General features: G+C 33.4%; 1 protein-coding gene across 1 annotated transcript in view; it reads left to right on the top strand.

Moving 5' to 3' along the window:
* PKP4 (plakophilin 4) overlaps positions 1-20,022 on the top strand; it is a 245,444-nt gene that overhangs the window by 176,657 nt on the left and 48,765 nt on the right. Inside the window, 5 exon segments of the mRNA XM_021004877.1 lie at positions 109-234; positions 363-553; positions 1,607-2,165; positions 15,284-15,472; positions 16,731-16,947. Coding sequence (XP_020860536.1) covers positions 109-234; positions 363-553; positions 1,607-2,165; positions 15,284-15,472; positions 16,731-16,947 — 1,282 coding nt within the window.

The following is a 20,022-nucleotide window of genomic DNA, read 5'->3' as shown; positions in this document are numbered from 1 at the left end:
ATAATGTGTTAATGGAGAAATTAGAGTATGCTGTTGGTAAATAATTTAAACATTTCAATATGTTATATAACATCATTAGATTTAACTGACTAAACTTGCCTTTTACAGATGTGCCAAATACTGGAGTAAGCAAACCTCGAGCTTCTGATACTGTCCATCCCAACACCTATCTTATAAGGACAGAAGCAGAACAAGGGACTCTATATTCACCAGAGCAAACATCTCTTCATGAAAGTGAGGGTCTGTTGTATATCTTCTAAATATTCTTAGGGAAAGAGATGATCCTAATTTAATTTCCTTTTAAAGTTTGTACATCAGAAATATGTAATGAAGATCTTTCTGTACTGGTTTAAATCCTACAGGATCACTGGGTAACTCAAGAAGTTCAACACAAATGAATTCTTATTCTGACAGTGGATACCAAGAACCAGGTAGTTTCCACAACAGCCAGAATTTGGGCAAGGCGGATAATAGACAACAGCTTTCATTCTTGGGCTCAAGTAATAACCATCTGGTGAGAAATTCAAGAGCTGAGGGACAAACTTTAGTTCAGGTAAACATAATCTATCAAGATAATTTTTAAAATCAATGTATTATTTCTTGGCATTCTGTGGGCAATTGAAGTTTTATAACTGACCTGTACTCTTAAATTTTTTTAAAATGATTGTTTTATGTTTTACAGTTCAATATAATAAGTACCATGAAGGAGGAAAAAATAAAATATCAATTACAAATGTAGAGAGTATTGTATCCTCATAAAAACGAGGAATGTCTTTTGTCCAGGATAAGTTAGAGGATGTCGAGAAATCCTACAAGTGGCAAAAATACAAAGAAAAATGAACTGTTAAGATTATAACTATAAATCCCTATAAACTCACTATAGATATACTACTAGGGCACCCAGTATGATATGGGAATACCCACCATTTTAGAATAGGATTTGCCTTATAGAAAGTTACATACTAAAACATTTCAAGTATAAAATAAAGGAATACTGTATATGCAGTAAAATTATATTACAGTCCAATGAATGCAAACTTTATGAATCTAATTTTCTTCTGGAGTACCTAAATCACAGGTGTAAATTCTTATATTTAGCATAAAGTGCTCTCATAGAATGTTTTTGTTTTACCTTAATGTTTACCCTATTCAAATATTGAGTCATGGGTTATTTTGACGCAGCTGCATTAGGAAGGAAAAAAGTATGTATGTGTGAAAATCCTGCACTCATAAGTTATATATTAGTACTTTAGAAAAATAATAACTTCTCTTGTTAATAAAAATACTCAAAGCCAGAGGGAGACAAAAAAAATAATAAAGACAACAGAGAAAGGAATATTAAAGGTCATTAGATCCAAGTTTGTTGACTGATTCTAGTGTTTTTGGAATGGAACTGAGTGAAGATTAAACAAAAGGAATATAATGTTAAAGGAAAAAATGCTATCGATATAATTTAACTTCTAACACTAGATCATGGGGAAGAAAAACTCACTTTATGAAATAAATATTTAAAGTGGCTTTTGTATTGTGTTACTCAGTGTTTTTATCTAACTTTAAACATCAGAAACTGAGGGAGGAAATAATCCTTTTTTTTTTCTCTTATCAGCCTTCTGTAAATATTGCCAATCGAACCATGAGAAGAGTGAGTTCTGTTCCATCTAGAGCACAGTCTCCTTCCTATGTGATCAGTACTGGCATTTCTCCTTCAAGGGGGTCACTGAGAACTTCTTTGGGTAGTGGATATGGCTCTCCATCAGTAACTGACTCCCGACCACTGAATTCAAATGTGTATTCATCTACTACATTACCTGCCCAGCGAGCGGCATCTCCATATGCCACACAAAGACCTGCTTCTCCCACTGCTGTACGGCGAGTTGGTTCTGTCACATCAAGGCAAACAGCTAACCCCAATGGAACAGCTTCTCAATATCAAACAGCAGTCAGAGTGGGTTCACCTTTAACACTGACTGATGCACAGACTAGAGTAGCTTCTCCATCCCATGCCCAAGTAGGCTCATCTTCCCCAAAACGCTCTGGAATGACTGCAGTTCCACAGCATCTAGGATCATCACTACAAAGAACTATTCATGATATTGAACAATTTGGACAGCAACAATATGACATTTATGAGAGGATGGTGCCACCTCGTCCAGATAGTCTCACAGGTTAGTAAAAAGGTAAAATTGTAGCTTAAAGCCTAGTGAAGGGACAGTTGGTGGCGCAGTGGATAGAGCACCGGCCCTAAAGACAGGAGTACCTGAGTTCAAATCCTGCCTCATACCAAACACTTGATACTTACTAGCTGTATGACCATGGGCAAGTCATTTAACCCCAAATGCCTTTAAAAAAAATTTTTTTTAAGCCTAGTGAAAAGGTCTACTGTAATAAACTGTTGCTAAAAAGAATGATGGTAATATAATGAAAACTCCTTTTTTTTATTTCAACTTTTATAGTAAATAATAATTTCTGATGCATAAAATTATGTAATAGATTTACATCAGTGGCAATCTTCACTTGTAATGAATTCATAATTTTTCTCCAAAAGACAGTTAATCAATATTATATTTTATATATCTTGCATTTTTAAAGAATATGATTGGGTCCAAACTGCTTATAATATTTTAAATGTAGAATTTGTTACCAGCTAAAAGTCTCTTCATAGATAGATAGATAGATAGATAGATAGATAGGTAGATAGATAGATAGATAGATACACACACACACACACACACATATACTTACATACATACATACATACATATGTATGTGTGTTTATGTCTGTATATATACACACAGGCACCTTTTTTTTTAATAAGAGTAGATCATTTCTGTTTGTTAAATTTGAAAATTTAGACAACAGTAAGGAGTCCTTGTGTCAAGCTGTTTTGATTATAAGAAGTCATCCATGAGGGGCTGCCATATAAACTATCTTTTGGTGAATTTCATCCATCACCTTGGTTATACTTATTGAAATTACAATTTTTGACTCAGTGATCTCTAGGACAGCGTCCTGTCTCTATTCTTTTGTAAATGGGGTGGAACTGTAATGGTAGGGGAAATCTTACCCTTTTTCATGAAGTCCTGGAGAGTTTAAAAGCATGTACTTTATTTATGTTCATAAACAAACATTTTTGAGCACTAAATATGTACAAAGCAGTATATTGTACAATGGAAATACAAAGAATTTTAAGATATAATTCCTGGCTGTCATATGCTGAAGTACCAAATAAATTTGAGTGATAAATTGCCCTGGAATGGAGAAATCAGGTAAAACTTCATGGGAAAGGTTGGACTTGATGGGGAAGAAGAATTATATAAACTAAAATGGTTCAGGAAAAATATTCTACACGAGAAAGGGATAGGAACAAAAATGGGAATACATACAGGGTACCAGTCAGTCAGGAAGCATTATTAAATACTTACTATTGGCCAGGCACTATGCTAAGCACTAGGAATACAAATATAAGTAAAAAGAAAGATAATTCCTACCCCCTAGTAACTTAAATTCTGATGGGGAAAGACAGTGCTTAAAAGGAGCTAAAAAGTATGGGGTGAAGTAAGGAAAGGTATCCATTCAGGGGGATGGTGACAAAATCCAGTGAGTCAGAAGTAGATTTGGAAGGGGTACCTTTGTTGGCCAGCCTAGGCCCCTCTACAAAATTGTGTCCCTGAGAGGAACTCACTGTTGGGAGAAAAGGGTCCTCTGGGGTAAGATTACAGAGGAGAAGAGACGTTCTAGCATGAGAAGGTAGCTGAGATATGATGATAAATTCTGAAGATTCATGCTCAAAAGATAATGAATAACCCAGTTTGATTGCAGTTAAGAAGATATGGTATAGTGAGAGATAAGACTTCAGAGATAGTTTAGAGCCATATTGTGAAAAATCTTGAATTTAAACTTAACTATCTACATGGGGAACCATCAAAGAATTTTGAGCAACGGAATGACATTAAAAACAGTGTTTTAGGAATATTAGTCTCTAACCTTAATAATGTACAGGAAGGATCGAAGATAGACCCTTAATTATCCAGATAAGAGGTGATAAAGAACTATGCTAGTATAATGGCAGACAAATTGAAAAAAAGAGACTTCTCTGTGATAATCTAAAATTATTATCCTTGGATTTCCACAAGGCAAAAGAGATACCTAATAGTCCTTATATTGCTGAAATCCTATGAGTTCGTAGGAAGGGCTTTCCTTGAATATCTAATGCTGAAATGAAGGCCCTAGGTCAATTATTCTCATTTTCTACACTAACACAATGTCTTTGATACTCAGTAAGGGACCCTGAAATTTAATGTCTCCACAACATGAGAAATTAGGAAATTTCTAATTTGTTTATTTGCATTGCAGTATTCAAACTTCTATAAAGGTCTTTAATAAAGCAAACAAATTTTTTCATCTCTTCAATTGTTTTATCTTTTTAAAAGCAAATAGTCTTAGTCAAGCAAAAAAATCTACATATTTACTATATCCAGAAATGTAAATCTCATTCTCTGTTTTGTGTCCATCACCTTCTCTCAGTAGGTGGGTAGCATATTTCGTCTTTAGATTTTTGGAATCATGATTTATTGTTACATTGATCAGAGTTCTTAAGTCTTTCAGAGTTCTTTTCTATGTTCATTATGTTGTTATGTTCATTTTTAAGTCTTTTATCTGTTCTATAAATTATTCTCATAGTTCTGCTCACTTACTCTATACATCAGTTCATAAATCTTCCTAGGTTTTTCTGAAAAGATCCCTCATCATTTCTTTATAGCAAAATAATTTTCCATTAGCTTTACATGCCATAATTTGTGTTTGTTTTTTGTTGTTGTTGTTGTTGTTTTGGCTAGGCAATGAGGATAAGTGACTTGCCCAAGGTCACACACCTAGTAAGTGTCAAGTGTCTGAGGCCAGATTTGAACTTAGGTCCTCCTGACTCCAGGGCCAGTGTTCTATCCACTGTGTCACCTAGCTGCCTCCACATGCCGTAATTTGTTCAGCTGTTCCCCAATTGATTTACAACCCCTTGTGTCCAGTTCTTTGCTGCAACAAAAATAGCTGCTGTGAATATTTTGTACATATGGAACTTTTTCCTCTTTCTTTGAACTTTGGTTTCTTTGAAGTATTGGTTTCCCTAAATTCCTGTGATGAAGAGTATACATCTTGGTGACTTTGCAAATATAATTTCAGATTGTCTTCCAGAATAGCTGGACCAATTTTATAGCTCTACTAATGTGCCTACCCTCCTGCAGCCCCTCCAGCAATTTCGTTTTCCTTTTTTGTCACCATTGTCAGTCTTTGTGAAGTAAAATTTGGGAATTGCTTTAATTTGCATTAAAAATATTAGTGATTTGTAGCATTTTTTCCATATGGGTGTTGACTGATTTCTTACTGGGAGAATTGCATGTATGGGGCAGCTAGGTGGTGCAATGGAACGAGCTCCAGCCTTGGAGTCAGGAGGACCTGAGTTCAAATCTGGTCTCAGACACTTGATACCTACTAGCTTGGTGACCCTGGGCAAGTCACTTAACCCTGATTGCCTCACCAAAAAGGGAAGAAAAAAGAATGACTTTCAGAATTACATGTAATCATTTGACCATGGATATCAGACCTTTATCAGAAAATTTATCTTTTATACTTTAATAATCTTTTGGGTCCCTTGTGTGGTCGTGAAATCTTCCTGTCAAGGTATTACTAAAAGTATTTTCTTCTTGCTCTTCTTTGTTTATGATGTGACCTGTTATACTACTTTGTGTGTCCATTTGTGGATTATTGTCATGTTTAGTTTGTTCTTGGCCTAAACCAAGTGCTCTTAAACTTTTTTTTTAATCATGGCTACTTTTGGCAGCTTGATGACACCTATGAACCCCATGTCAGAAAAATGTTTTTAAATGTATAAAATAAAATACATAGGATTACAAAGGCAAACAGTTATATTGAAATAGATATCACAGTTTTTTTTAAAGTTCACAAACCGCATGTCTGAACTGAAATTCTACAAGATTCTTTTTTCTGTTTTAATATTTTTTAGAATGAACACTTATTTTTTTTCTCTCATTTACTCCCTCATCCCAATTTAAAAAATATATATTAAAAAAGAAAACCCTTAGGAAGTATGTGTAGTCAAGCAAATTCTTTCATTGATTAGAGCCAAAATTATATTGCTTATTCTACATTTTGAGTCTATCACCTCTCTAGTAAAAGGTAGGTAGCATGCTTCATCTTCAGTCCTCTGGAATCGTGGTTTGTTACTGAATTATAAACCATAAATTGTTTAGGATTAAGTTATTTAGTCTTCATTTAACATTTAATCATTTCTTCAAAGGCCCCTTATAAAGTATAATTTTTATTACGTCATAGTCAGTGAAGTATGTGTTTAATTGTTTTACATTTGTTAGTGAAGTTTCTATGCCCTCCCAGCATGGTTGGGGTTTTTTGGTTGGTTGGTTGGTTTTAAGGTTCTATTCCCATTCAGTAAACTCTAGAGATCTGTTCTACTTAAGTTTACTAGAATTCTGTTCAGGTCCTTTACTTCATTGTTGTCTTGGTTTTCATTAGATCTGTCTAGACCTGAGAGAAGTACATTGAGATCCCTAACAATTAGAGTTTTACTGTCTATTTCTTCCTGTAAGCTCTTTAAGTTTTTACATGCTATGTCATTCAGTGCATAGATGTTATGTGTTGATATTAACTTGTTGTCTGTGATGCCTGTAAGCATAATATAGGTTTTCTTTTTATCTCACATCAGATCTATTTTTGCTGTTGCCTTGTCTGAGATCTGATTGTTAACGTTGCTTTTTTTTAGTTCAGCTAAAGTATTAAATAGATTTTGCTGTTACCTTTTATTTTAATCTATTTGAGTCTTTGTTTCTTTTAACCAATATTTTATTGAACTCTGCTTTCTAATCTGTTCTGCTATCTTACTCTGTCCTACAAGTGAGTTCATTCCATTTGCATTTATAATGATGACTCATGGTCAATTCATAGTCATATTTCCATCAAGCCTGTCCTTTTGTTTTTTCCTCTCTTTCCTCCTCTCCCACCTTTATAAAGGAAAAAAAGCATGCTGAGGAGAGCATTGTGCTAAACACTGGTGATCTATATTTTATTCAGTCAGTTTTCATTCCACTCCTTCCCTTTTCTTCTTCTTGCCAACTCCCTCATTATAGATTCTGATCCTTTCCTTCCTTTTAGTCCCCACTTCATGTACCACTATCCAAAGATTATTCATTTTATTTAAGATTGATCCCTCTCTAATTCTACCCATTCTTCTTCATGTCCCTCTTCCCTCTCCCATTTCTCTGTCCCCACCTGATTCTTTGTTGAGTTTAATATATTTCTATACCCATTGTGGGCCATTCAACCCTCCTTTGTCAAGTTCAGATGAAAACAAGTGATACAACATGTGAACAGATAAGTAAATGTAAAATCATTCGACAAGAGTGGAGGATCAGGAAAGATTTTCCTACAAGAAGTAGGACCTCAGTTGAGAATAAGTGGAGAAAGAATACATTCCAGACAAGTGGAAATTGCCCATACGAGACACAGAACTATGGAATGGCAAGTTCTGGGAATAACATTTAGGCCAGTTGTTTGAAACATGGACTGCATGAAAGAGTACTGGGATATCATTATGAAAAGGCAGACTGATACTCAGTTATGTAGGACTTGAAATACCAAGCCAATAAATCAGTTATTTCATACTAGAGACAACAGAGAGCCACTGAAGATTCTTCAGCTAAGGAATAACATTGTCAGAAGTGTTATCTAGAAAAATTTTTTTGGCATCTATGTGAAAGATGGATTGAAAAGACTGGAGGCAGGATGTACCAAAAAGCTACTGTTTCAGTGGCTTGAGTGAATTGATAAAGCCCTGAAGTAGAGTGGTAACCATGTGGGTAGAAAGAAGGGGGGGATAGTTGCAAGATATTATGGAGACTACTTTACATCCAATGGGCCTGAATAGGTGAAAGAAAATATGTGAATTTTCTGCCTCTTATCCTAGCCTATGGAAAACTTTCCTCCACTGATTTATAAAAACTTGATTATCTGGCAAATATAATGGAAAATCTGACATTGTTTTTTGACAGTTGTGTTTTTTTTAATAATGTAAAACATTTCCATATTAGTCACTTTGTACAAGAAGACTCGAATAAAAGGGAAAAAATGAAAGAAAGAAAGAAAGAAAGAAAGCAAGCAAGCATGCTTCAGTCTATATTCAGTCAATATCAGTTCTTTCTCTGGAGGCAGATAGTATGCTTCATCATGAGTCCTTTGGATCTTTCATGAGTCTTGGATCATTGTATTGCTGAGAATAGCTAAGTCATTCACAGTTCTTCATTGAACAATGTTGCTGTTACTGTGTATGACATTCTCCTGGTTCTGTTAACTTCACTATGCATTAGTTCATGTAAGCCTTTCCAGGTTTTTCTGAAATCATCCTACTTGTCATTTTTTATAGTACAATAATATTCCATTATAATCATTTATCACAGCGTGTTTAGCCATTCCCCAGTTGATGGGCATCCCTTTGATTTCCAGTCCTTAACCACCACAAAAAGAGGCGCTATAAATATTTTTGTATAGATAGGTCCTTTTCCATTTTTCTTGGATGTCTTTGGGATATAGACCCAGCAGTGATATTGCTTAATCAAAAGTTTTTTAGCCCTTTGGGCAAAGTTCCAAAGTGTTCTCCAGAATGGTTGGATCAGTTCACAACTCCACCAACAGTACTAGTGTCCCAATTTTCAAACATCGCTTCCAATTTCTTGTCATATTAGCCACTCTGATAGGTGTGAGGTATTACCTCAGAGTTGTTTTAATTTGCATTTCACTGATCTATGGTGATTTAGAGCATTTTTATATGATTATAGATAGCTTTGATTTCTTTGTTGCAATGTTTCAGAAGAAATATACTCCAACCTATATATTTTTCCTCTAGATCTTTCTTTCTCCAATGATAAAGCCAAAGTTTCTCTCAAAGAAAAATTGAAAATTGATAATAAAAGAATTCCCAGAGTTGGAATGAGCCAGAGTACTGAGCTGAATATGTGCTGATTTGTTCTGAATAAGCTGATTTTTTTTAAGCTATGTGATTTACCTTTTTGCTTATTTGCAATATCGGAGTTAAGGCACTTTCAAAAAAATATAGTTATCATTTGATTTGCTGCAGTTCCCCTTGAGTTAGTCAACAAAGCTAAACCAATATTTGGTAATAGATTCAGACACTGAGGTTTCTAAAGTTTACATAGAATCTAAATGATGGAATAACACGTGTAAAATTGCTTTCCTCCACAGAGAACCATGTTGATGCACTGAAATATGTTGACCTCTATGTCCATAGTATATTGAAAAAGGAAGTTTAAAAGAGCTCATGGATGAAAAATAGATTATATTATTTATTGTAGTGGGTCATACCTGTAATAGTATTAAATAAATTAAAGGAAATTTTAAAATGTCACCCTGATATGGTAACTGATCAACAAGGTATTTATGAAACTATGTATGAGATCGTTGAATTCTGCATGTGTTTTGGTATTTTTAAAGGTAGAGATGGATCATTAAATTGATAAATATACATGAAAGTTTATTATACAAACAAAATGTTTTTCCAGCTCCATTTATAGAAAGTAGTAGCATTTTTCTTTCCTTTAAAAATGTAATGTTCTGGAAAACAATTTGGAATTGTGTTTTTAAATTTAAGTAAAATGTACATAGCTTTTAACTTAGATCTAACAGTTAGGCATCTACCCCAAAGGTTATTAAAAATATATGTTTATCTTATTTAATCCCCAAATATTGGTAGTAGCGAGTACCAAGAAACTAAGTAGGTTTTTTACAAACAATTGGAGAATAGATAAACAAATCATACTACGCAAACATAACTAAATAAAATTCTCCCTTCCATACTGTAGAAGTTAGGGGCACAGCACCCCCACAACCTGGAAAATTCACATAAAATTTTGTGGTCCTCCCTTCGTAAAAGAGATGAAGTCTGAATTATTATGATATTAAAAGACAAAATATGTTGATATTATACAATACTGTACGTATAGTTTATGCTTTTCTGATTTTCTAAACTTTTTCTGTCATCTGCTGGTCTTTGTGTATTGTCTATGGCTTTTGCAAAAATTCCCATTTAATTTCTTATACCAACCTGTGATATATCAAAACCACACCAAAAGGTGTCCAGAAGTCTATAAGACAATGGTATAGGTGTCACACCAGAAAAGTTAGCACAAGCTTCTGCAAATACATATAAAGCTAGCTGGTGCTTAGAGAGGGTATTCTTGGAGAAGGAGGGGTCACAATCAACGAGAGCTCTAGTATTTTTGGACCTCAATCTGGACAGAAATCCTTACCTGCCAGAACAGATGCAGGAAATGGAACTATCCACCATAGGTCATTAATTCCTCAGAGTATAGGATATAAAGTACTTTGGTGCCTGGGTTCTCGATGCAAGGATTAAGCAGGAGGCTTGAGACTAGTATGATTTCCAACATCTGATTGGAACTTTCAGAGAAACCATAAGGAACAGAGCCAACTCTTAATTGAGGTTTGTATGAGGTTAAGGAGACAAAGACGTGCTGGGACCAAAACCCTCAAGATGCCCCAGAAAGAGACTGAGACAAAGAGTAGGGCCTAATACTAGCCATTCCATACAGATGAGATAATGGCAGTGAAATCCCAACAAAAAAGGGATCCAATCCAAACAAGTCCTACCCAACCCATCTAAAAGTGCTAGGGAGTACTGACACAAACAAAAAGTTCTAATCCAAGAACTGAGACTGAAAATGAGTTTTAAACATAAGAAACCCGCAATGAAGAAGTAGAATTAAACCTATAGGGAGAAAGTAACCCTACAACAATAAGCAAGGTGTCAGAAGGGAGGAAAAAGACTTGATCACGACTACAAAAGTGGCTGCAAGAAATGAATCATGAGATTTTCAAATGAAATTAGAGCTGAGGAGGAAAGGTAGACTATCTTACCCAAGTAAGAGGCTGGAGGGGTAAGAGAAGGAATAGGAGAAATAGAAATTGGTGATTCCATGAGGTAACAAGAGATATTACTTAAAAGTTTAAAAGGTTTTTATAATTTGTTTTTAAAATTTTACTATCAAAAACAACTGAACTAAAAAATTGGTAGAGAAGAAATCATTTAAAAATCTTCAGACTCTCTGAAATCTATAACCAATAAAACAAACACTGCCTATATCCATATTATCCAGAACTAGAGGGCAATGTGAAAATATAAAGAATCCACTGATCACCTCTTAAAAAAAAAATCTGAAAATATCCAGGAACGTCAGAACCAAAATCAGTAGCTTGTAAGTTAAAGGAAAAATATTGCAAGCAACCAGTATGAAAGAATTAAAGTACAAAGCTGTCAAGTATCCCTGATGAAAAGACCAATACTGAGTAAAACTTTGAAAAGGAAATGCAAGAGTCAAGAGAAACCTAGTAAGGTAAATGCTGTTGAGCAATTGTGAGAGACTAAATAATAATTAAATGCTTATGTCCTAAGAGAAGGAGAAAATAATTGTTCCTTGGAGATCCTGCTGTCTTTTAGGCTCACCTTGGGAGTTAAGACAAATACAAAGACTGAGTATGGTTTTGTTTTCTTAGTTTTGAGATAGGAAAGAAGACAGAGGGACTAAGAATAGGGAACAAATGAACAAGAGTGAAGAATTTACTCTCATAAATTGAGTACACTATGGTGGGGAGGAGTGGGATTCTCATGAAACTCTTAGCTAAATAGGAAAAAGGAGGGTTGGTGTAAAAATATATTAAATTCGAAAAGGAAATAGGATCAGGAAAAGGGCAAGAGAGATTTAAAAAAAAAAAAGCACTAAAATCAGGCAGGAAATACAAGCAAACAAACTTCAACTTCAACTCCAGAAGATTGATCATGAAAGGGGGTTTATAAAGAGACTGAAAGTGTTTTAAAAAAAAAAAAACCAGAGATTGGCATCAGGACTTGGTGAAAAGAGGGTTAGGGGGTAGGTATAAACCACTTTAGTATAGATTGTTAGTGTTGATAAGATTCCTTTTCTTTCTCCATTTTCCCATAGTAAAGAGTAGGGTAAGGGAAGAAAACAAGAAAAAAACATGTAAGAGGTAAGGATGAAGGAAAATAAACAATGTGCAATCATAACCATAAATGGGAACAGAATGAACTCAGCCGTAAAATAGAAAGTGGATAGCAAAATGGATTAGAAAGCAGAATCCTACAATGGGGCAAGGGGGATAGAGCCCATTTGAAACAAGCTTTCACACTAAGTTAAAATGAAGGCGTCTAGGAGAACTTTTTATCCCTCAGAAGAATCTTTAAACGTAGAATAGTGATTGTGTTCTAAGATAAGATAACCATAAAAATAGTCATGATTAAAAGAGATAAGCAAGAAAACTAGTAGGTTATAAAAGATGAAATGATATCAGTAGTGTATGTAGACATACAAATGGCTTAGCAATGGTTAGGGCATAATGTCATAAACAAATGGAGAAAAGCAGAAATAGTAAATATATGATTGCTTGGCCACAGTACAATAAAAATTGTCAACAAAAGATCTATGAAGAAATTATTCAAATTTAACTGGAGAGTGAATAAACATTTTGGTGGGTCAAAAACACAGATAATTTCATTAAAGAACGTGACAGAGAACATACCAAACTCTTGGGATGCAAACAAAGCAGTCAACTAAGGGAAAATTTTTACCTCTGAATACTTTTAGCAACAAAAGAGAAAAGAAATCAATGAATTTGGCATGCAGTTTAAAAATTTAGAAAAGCAGCAAATACCAAAACCTTAGCTAAACACAGAAGTTGAAATTCTGAAAATCAAAAGAGAAAAACAAGAGATGAATGTTTCCAAAGATATAAAATACCCAGATTAACCAAAGAAATAGAAATTTTAAGTACTTCTGTCTCAGAAATGGAAATTAAAGAAGATATAAATGAACTGGAAATATAAATGAACTTTGGCCAAATATTGAAAGGACACAATTCTAATATTATATAATTTACTTGGAAAAGTAAGGAAAGAAAGGATACTACCAGACTCTTAAGAGAACAATCTGGTCCTGATACCTAAACTAGGGAAAGCTACAGAGGAGAAAAATTATAGAATATCTCTAATGACTACTGACACAAAAAGAAAGGAGTATTTCTTGACTTTATCACTCAAATTATTATCATTGGGGAAGCAAAGTGTCACAATGGATAGACTGCTGGGCTGAAGTCAAAAAGACTTATCTTCCTGAGTTCAAATCCAAACACTTATTTGTTCCTGGGCAAGTCACTTAACCCTGTTTGCCTCTGTTTCCTTCTCTATAAAATGAGTTAGAGAAGGAAATGACAAGACACTCTAGTATCTTTGCCAAGAAAAACCCAAATGGAGTCACAAAGAATTAGACATGACTGAAACAACTGAACAACAACAATTATTATCATCACTATACTCTCACTCATATTTAGCCTCATTTGACTTTAATTCAAGTGTAACAATGCAAAAGGCTCTTTTCCCCAGTTAATGATCCACTATCACCAAAAGTTTTAAAAGTACATTGTTTTTCCTGTAATTTCTTATTTTATCCCTAGCTGGTCTGAAAGTTGTGTTCAGTGTTCCTACTGAATAATAAAGCTTTATTTTACTCATAAAATGTAAGTTAATGTTAATACTAAAATTGCTTTGTCTTCGACTAACAACTACATGACAGATAAAATATAAGAATACTTTTAATAACACAATTTCAACAGTAGCTTATATAACCTGATACTGCAGTGCTTGGTGCATGGTAATTGCTTAATAAATGTTGGTTGATTCTATTCCATTGATAGGTAAATATAAGAAATATATATGAATGACAAAAAGGTAGAAGGGATTGGTGTTTATCTAGAGAAGTAATCAGAATGTAAGGATTTTTAAAACTGTCATGTGAGAATCAGTGGAAAGAGTGAGAGATGTTGATCTGAAAGAAAAATACATTATAACTATTTTAACAATATTTAATAATATTTTATTAACTATTTTCAAATATTTGTAATTGGGAAGAAAGAATGAACTGGTTACATATAGTGCCAGGTGTCATCTTCAGGAAATGGGCAGAAGATATGGAAAGGCCTGTTTTGGCACAGCATAATGAAGAACTTTCTAATAATTTGAATTCTTCTAAAATGGAATAGTCTTACCTTGTGAGGTAGTAAGTTCCTTGTTACTTGAAGTATTGAAATAGAAGCTGGATGACATCCTTAATAATGTAGAAGGAATTCTGCCTTGAGTAAAAGTTGAACTAGATGTCCCTGTTAGGTTCCTTAATAATGAAATATTAATTGTTTATTTCATTCTATGTATGTTCCTTGAAAGTAGAGAGTTTTTTGTCCTTAGTACCTAGTACAGTGCCTTACACGTAATAGGTACTATTTCAAGTATTAACACTATATCAAAACAAACAGTATTTTTATGATTAGTAAATGAGAGTATTATTATGTAACTCTTTAGGACATGGATTTTAATGAATTTAGTAAGATTCTGTAGTATGCAACAGCAGTAAATAAATATTAGAAAACAGATCTGCTGTGAATGAAAATAGTATAACCTCATCATATCTTTCTGATCGTTAAATCTCACTGAATATATGTGAATTAAGTAATGAAAAACAAAATGTTCTTCAAACACTTGGGTGAAGGGCTGGTTGCTTTGAAAAGCATATTTTAATTTTAATTCTAAGAAACAAGGGTACCCTAAATTTGCTAAATTGAATCATTTTATAAGTTATTTTTCTTAAGAAAATGAGATGCTTGGATTAGAATCTAGTTTTATTATCCATTCCAGATAGGAATGTGATATTAATTATTCCTATATAAGTTTTCTTTTCACAGAATTGAAAGGGACCTCAGAAACCATCTTCCCCAAAGATCCCCTCTACAACATACCAAAATAATCAGCTACCTTTTGTTTGAATGCTTCTAATGAAAGGAACACACTTTGTGAGTCATCCTTTTCCATTTTGAGACAACTCTTTTTGTTAGGAAGTATCAAGCTAAAATCTTCCTCATTGCCACTCCTGTCCTTCATTGCTAGTTGTGCCCTTTTCACCAGGCTGCCAAGAAAACATGTGTTTCATTAACGAGTTCCTTTGAGTTGTTAGTGTCTATCATTTTTAAGTTTAATTGAATTTAGTATTTGAGTTTAATAATATTTCATTAGAAATTCAGTTGTCATTGTGTTTTGATGAGTTTTCATGTTGTAAGTCTTCATTTGATCTTCCCCATATCTTTATAAAATTTTCTTGCTCATAGGCTTGAGAAGTTCTTACGCTAGTCAGCATAGCCAGCTTGGGCAAGAATTACGTTCTGCTGTATCTCCTGACTTGCACATCACCCCTATCTATGAAGGAAGAACTTATTATAGTCCAATATACCGTAGTCCAAATCACGGAACTGTTGAGCTCCAGGGGTCCCAGACAGCATTATATCGCACTGGATCAGGTAGGTATGAATTTTTTCACTTGGGCAGTTATTCCGTTTCCCCACAGAAGATTTATTCTATTGAGACTATGTTCACTGTTGGAAAGAAATCATGTTGCCATCAGACTGGTTGGTGAATAAAGCAGCTGATAGATCAACAAACATAATAAATCAAGAGTTCATTAACTGCTTTTTGACAGGTAATGTATTTTTGTTTTGATTAATCCTAATCAATGAATGTATAGATTATACTTTTTAGAAAGCTGTAGACTTGTATTTTATGTTAGAAAGACAGCAGCTTGGAAAAGGAAATTATTCAAGTTTAAATTTTCCTTTCTGTTTTTTGGTTGCTAAAGGAAATATTCAGAGAAAAGTTATATTTCATGTCTTCAGTGTGCTGTTCATCAAGCTTATTTATAACAATTTCTTACAAACACATATACATACACATATACACCCTGCTGTACAGAATCCTTCCTCTGTATAAAGCATTTGATTTACATTGAATCCTAAAATACATTGGAAGCTGAATACTGGTATCCTTCAAAACAAAATCATTGCACCAATTCTGACACAAATATAAAACAAAAATAGTAATTAGACTACCAGCTGAAATCTGTGGCTTTACGAGCAACATAATCTTGCCTGAAAAATCAAGACTGAATCAAAGTTGGCTTAAACAACTTAACTTATTGTCTGATTCTATTGTAGAATAAAATTCCTAACTTGGGTACAATTCTTGTTTCTTAGAATTAAAATTAAAATATATTTTTTCAAAGCAACCCCTCAACAAAGCGTTTGAAGTACACTTTGTTTTTCATTGGTGTTTTCATTACTAAATTCATTTATTCAGCGAGGGTGTTTTAAACAATTAGATTTGATGAGATTATGCTATTTTCATTCTCAGCATATTTGTTTTTTGACATTTTTTTACTGCCGTTGTATTCCACAGAATCTTATTAAGTTCATTAAAATCTATATTCTGAGGAGAGTTATATAATAATGCTCTCATTTCCTCCTCATAAAAATAGTTTGTTTTGATAGAGTGTAAATACCTGATCAAATTTTTAACTGCCTTTAGGTGTTTTTTAAATGACTGATTGTATAAGGCTTTACTCATATAAAATAATTGTAACTATTATACTTCTTGAAGCATAAAAGTTGCTTTCAAATTTTCATGAAAATTAGATTTTCAATGAAATTTGATTTCAGATTTACATGAAAATGTATATCCTCATTTAATATAGTATAGATTTTAAAAATCTTGACTTTATACTAGGTGTTGGAAATCTGCAAAGATCATCCAGCCAGAGAAGCACTCTTACATACCAAAGAAACAATTATGCTCTGAACACAACAGCTACCTATGCGGAACCCTACAGACCAATGCAGTATCGAATGCAAGAGTGCAGTTATAACAGACTACAGCATGCAGCACCAGCTGATGATGGAACAACCAGATCTCCATCCATAGATAGCATTCAAAAAGACCCTAGGCAAGTACCAGTGACAGTTATCAACAATCATATATTACAAAAATCAGTTCTTAAAATTAAACTTTGTTTAAATACCAAGTCTGTAATATCAGTGATACCAACACATTCTACTTTGGGTTTTATTTCAGGTATGATGATCACTGAGGTTAATTCTGAATATGAGTTTCTTTCTTCATTGTTTTAATCAGAATGTAAAAGATGCATATGCTGTTGCTTGGCGTAGTTAGGGCATTGGTCATTGAAGTACTTAGGGGCTAGGAAAGCATTGATAGGAAGATACCTCCCAGATTAATTTATAAGCTGCCATTAGACTTGGCCTGTTAAGTATTAAGCATGATGATTCGTTAGTATTTTAGAAGCAAATTCTGAATTTTATCATATCGATAGACATACATTTATTAACCAATTTCTTTTGAAATTTCTGTTAATTAGCTAAATTTTGGAAAATATGGTTTAATATGATTTCTTGTAATAAAATTACCTAAAAAGAAACCTAAGAAAAGGTTTTCCTTTTATTTTTGTAGCAGGATTTCCCCCCTATATTTTCATTTAATGTACCAACTATTCAGAAACATACATAATATACACTACTTAATTAATTTCAACAAGTCAATTTCTTTTAAGTAATGGGCATTTAAAATTGAGGAGTAATTGGAAATGGTTAAAACTAAATTTTTTTGTTTCTTAAAAATGAAAAATCGCTGCCAAATTTTACTTGTCTCTGATATCTAGATTTTGGTAAGCGTTCATTCCTTTTACCTTCCTCTCCACCATAAAGTTGTTTTTGCTAAATATCATCAATTCATCAATTCCACAAATTTATTCTTTTAGATAGTATTACAAAGCATCAGTTAAATGCTTAGGTGCTATTGTTTTTGCTGTTATTGAAACAGAATAACTGAGAACTATATGAAATCAAATGTATAATCACGGAACCACCAATAGTTGTCCCTATTTGCAATAAACTCATTAGTTTTGGGGGGTTTTTTAATTAATGTCCACTTAGCAGAAGTTAAGTATTCTTAATCACAGTGGAGGTACTCAAATACTCTTTATTTTCTGATGTTTTGCCAAGTGATGACAGTGTTCAATTTACTACAAATTATGATTGCTAGTTAATATTTTTTTAAAAAACAATTCAATTATTCTTGGACCACCACCAGTCCACCCTCCCCCCAGCCATGCTGAGTTAGATTCTTTGCCAGATATAATGATCAGATGTTGTTTAGTAGAATATCACTAAATATAAGTTTTAGAAACATTGCTTGCTATTTTATCTTGACTGAGCCTACAAAAATAAATGACAGTGTTATTATAGTTGAGAAAAGCAATAATGTGATATGTGCTTTTCTGTTTTGTGCGTCCCCAAAGTCTCCATTTTTGACCTCTGAATTTATTCCCTATAAACAAGGATTTCATGTATGGTAATATAGTTCAGTTATTCATAATATGATAATTTCATAGTCTAATGCTTAAAACTATTATGGCTAGCTTTGATGATGTGAAACTTTTCCTTATAATGAACTTGATAATATGAATAAATTATCGTCTTAGGATAATAATAGTAGCAACTATACTCATAGAAATTGAAGTCAAGGTGAAATCAAAGTTCAGAATTTGAATTTCAAAAAACCATGAAAAGAAATGTAAAATTTTAAAACATTCAGCCAAGTCCTAGTTTCATTATTGAAAATTCCAGGTATGCCCAAAGCCCTAGTATAGTTTTAAACTTTTAAAGCTTAAAACTGTACTAACTCTCTGGAGACATTTTGTACTTTAAATTGTATTTCATTCACTTAAAATCTTTACATACTGAGAAAGTAAATCATTTGACACTAGTTTACGTCAAGACAAAGTACTATCTTCATTGCAATGTGAGATGTTAATTAAACTTTTTTAGTATTGAATATGAAAACTTAGCCTTCATCGGATTGATATCACAGCCCACTCATCCTCATCCTCATCCTTTGTGATTCTTATTCATGTCTTTCCATTAATCCACCACAGATCACCCAAAGTTCTGAATGACATTTACTTGGTTCTTTTTGTATTTTATAAATATAAGCATATTAACTTAAATTGGGACATAAAACAATTCAGGGAAGCTTAAGTCTGACTTCCTTGGCCTGTCTCTATAGCTTTGTGGAACAAAGTTCCCCTTCCTAATCTCTACTTTTCCCTGTGTGTTGCTTCCGCTGTTTCTTTGTAAACCCCTTAAGAGCACAAGCTGTCCCTTTTTTTTTTTTGATTAGTATCCCTGTGCTTGGCACATAGTAAGTGCTTAATAAATGCTTTTTCATTCATTCATAGATACAACATATGGAAACATTTCTTTTAGGACTAATTTTAGCATTAGAATTCTAGCCTTAGCTAAACATACACCATTGAGAAAACTGTTCACTATTCACACTATAGAAACAAGCCTTAAAGGTTCATGAGGTCCTAGTAAGAGGACACAATGAAGCAGCTGCCACCAAAAATGAAATTTAAGGTAATGGTTTTCTATGTGTGGTTTATAAATTGACCCCAGTTTTTAATAAGATCTTTTAAAACTTAAAAGGGCAACTAACATACCACACTATGGGTATCAGTTTGTGTTCCAAGGGTATGTCAGTAGTAGCCTTGTATAAAATTTTTATTTATATAGTTGTATTTCAGTCACAGAATTTGTGTGACTAAATCTATCAAGAAATCTTCAGATATAATTTTGCTATTTTATTCTTCCTTGTTTTTTAGTTCTTCCGCGATGTTATCAACATAAGTATTTTCTCTTCACTTCACAACCCTTGCATACTACCCTAGCTTTCTATAAATTCTCCTGAGAAGATCCACACAGTATACTGGAAGCTTTCCTAAGTTCTGTAAATGTTTCAAAAATACCATATAATAGCTGGACTGTGTTTTTAAATCACTTCTTGATACTCCAATGGGTCTTTTTTTAAAAATCCATGTTGTTAAATACGAATTCTTATTTCTAAAAGATAATATATCACACAAACTTGTCAGTCAGTAAGCATTTATTAAATGCCCACTATGCTAAGCACTGATAGTGCAAAGAAAGGCAAAAGACAATCT

This window comes from Phascolarctos cinereus, unplaced genomic scaffold, assembly GCF_003287225.1.
Source record: "Phascolarctos cinereus isolate Bilbo 61053 unplaced genomic scaffold, phaCin_HiC Scaffold_726;HRSCAF=1367, whole genome shotgun sequence".
Classification (NCBI taxonomy): domain Eukaryota; kingdom Metazoa; phylum Chordata; class Mammalia; order Diprotodontia; family Phascolarctidae; genus Phascolarctos; species Phascolarctos cinereus.
The sequence above is the reverse complement of the archived record's forward strand: the minus strand, read 5'-3'. Positions and strand labels throughout refer to the sequence as shown.